The sequence below is a fragment of the Siphateles boraxobius genome, unplaced genomic scaffold (genome assembly GCF_051911475.1).
Source record: "Siphateles boraxobius isolate OS27281-9 unplaced genomic scaffold, OSU_SipBor_1 60, whole genome shotgun sequence".
In the NCBI taxonomy this organism is placed as follows: Eukaryota; Metazoa; Chordata; class Actinopteri; order Cypriniformes; family Leuciscidae; genus Siphateles; species Siphateles boraxobius.
The window spans coordinates 962,760-965,000 of record NW_027509187.1 but is presented as its reverse complement, the minus strand read 5'-3'; the positions used below and the strand labels follow the sequence as shown (position 1 = coordinate 965,000).

Below are 2,241 nucleotides of genomic sequence, written 5' to 3'. Positions count from 1 at the left end.
CACCCGTTGTATCCGTACGGCTTTTTAATCCCGAACGAGTCCCAGCACATTTGCAACTGGGTGTCCGTGAACGGGCCCTGCGACAAGCGCTTCTCCAGCTCAGAGGAGCTTCTGAGCCACTTGCGGACTCACACGGCGTTCGCGGAGAAGCTCGTGTCGGGATATCCCAACTCTTTAACTCTTCCTCACATGCCTGGAGCCCCGCTAGCGCTCAGATCCCCGCATCACACACTCGGCATCGGGACACGGTATCACCCGTACGCTAAAAGCCCGTTACAGACGAGCGGTGGGCCGGTGCCGGTTCCTGCAGCCACGGGCCCGTTTTACTCCCCGTACACACTGTACGGACAGAGACTGACCACTGCGCCTGGACTCGGATATCAGTGAGGGAATGACTTTTCTATGTTTTTGTTCACCTCAGGACTAGTGGACCATTATTTATTAAAGCTAGCTTTAAAGCGAATTAAATAAAAACATTTCAACAAGACTCACATGGCTTTATTTAAACTGTTACAGACATTATGACTCTCAGTAACACTTTATTTTACAGATTCCTTGTTACACGTTACATGTACTTACCATAATAATAACAGTGAATTATGCATAATTACATGCAACTAACCCTCAACCAAATCCTACCTTGACCCTAACCTGACTCTCTTTTATATATATATATATATATATGAAAGATGAAACAACCCTTGACTGAAGCCGAGACACACTGTGTAATGTTTATAGCCAAAATTTGCATGTTTATTTCTAAGTTTACTTGAATACTTATATTTTAATGATTGTGGGGGAGAAATGTTTTTACTGTGAAACTCAGGGAAAACGACAGCAATTAAAGAATAACTCCGTTCAGTCTGTGCACTAGTTTATTTGTCTTTTGACTTTTCTGTGCCAAATCTACAGCATTTAGACACTAAAAACAAGATTTTTAATGTTACGTTTGATGCATGTGCTAACCTTTCAACAACCTTCAATAATAACAAACCTCAGGTTTATATATATATATATATATATATATATATATATACACACACATACATACATACAGGTGAAACTCGAAAAATTTGAATATATTATCTTGCAACAGTTCATGTATTTCAGTAATTCAAATAAAAGGTGAAACTAATATATTTAGTATATATAACTATATATACATGTATATAGTTATATATACTAAATATATTAGTTTCACCTTTATTAGTTTCATGCGTATGTATATGCATGATTATACTTTTCAGAGGGCCGACATTTCTGTATTAAAAATAATTTTTTTAATTGATTTCATGTAATATTCTAATTTTCTGAGATCTTGTATTTGGGGTTTTCATAAGCTGTAAGCCATAATTAACAAAATTATAACTTTTGCACGATATTCAAATTTTCTTGTTTCACCTGATTGTGTTTATGAGCCTTGCTTTTTGAATTACTTTTTAAAAGTATTAAATAAATCAGTTAATAAAGAAGAATAGGTCTAAGATAGAAAACCAGTTTAATAGGTATGCATGTTATACATACAGGAATTTAAAAAAAAAATGTATTCCTTGTTAAAGAAAATAAAATGAATCCAAAATGTTATTTATTAAGGGATTTATCATCAAACCTTTTACAAAATCTGAAAAGCAATAATGCAAACCTACTGGTAACACTTTATAATATTAGTAAGTCATATTCTTATAAACACTGTACAGTTCATGCACATTTAGTTAAGAAAATAAAATAGCATATGAATCTATTTGAATATATTACAGTTTTCCTGCTGAATATAAAACATCCATCATTTACTTTCTCCACATTCAGTTCTTCTGAATATCAGAAGAAATTAAAGATTTATTTAGCGGTTTGATTTAGAAAGATGTTTAGTACCAATAATTCATGGACAATCACAGGGTAATGTTCACCATAGAGAAAAAACATCTCAATAATAAATCAAACAAATGCTTGACACAACAATGTGACATTTAATCATTCAAAATAATTATTTTGTGTAACGCCTACAATTCTCTTGATTTAAACTTGTCAAACGTTTGGACACACTCTCTCATACAAATATAAAAGTCATCAGAATTATGAAATGACACTTGAATAGTTTGCATAATATTATACAATAGTGGCCAAAAATGAAATCTGGCCTATCTTCTTCACCCTTTATTCAAATATGATCAAAAATGTGTTTTGTAATCATAATACGTAGTTGTGCTTGGAGTCAATTGTTTTATTTGTGATAATAGCGCA

General features: G+C 33.3%; 1 protein-coding gene across 1 annotated transcript in view; it reads left to right on the top strand.

The window, feature by feature from the left end:
* The window catches only part of LOC143718271 (zinc finger protein 503), a 3,446-nt gene extending 2,585 nt beyond the window's left edge, over positions 1–861 (top strand). Inside the window, exon 2 of the mRNA XM_077209293.1 lies at positions 1–861. This exon is cut by the window's left edge and continues 831 nt beyond it. Coding sequence (XP_077065408.1) covers positions 1–387 — 387 coding nt within the window. The 3' untranslated portion in view covers positions 388–861.
* Positions 862–2,241: the final 1,380 nt, after the last annotated feature.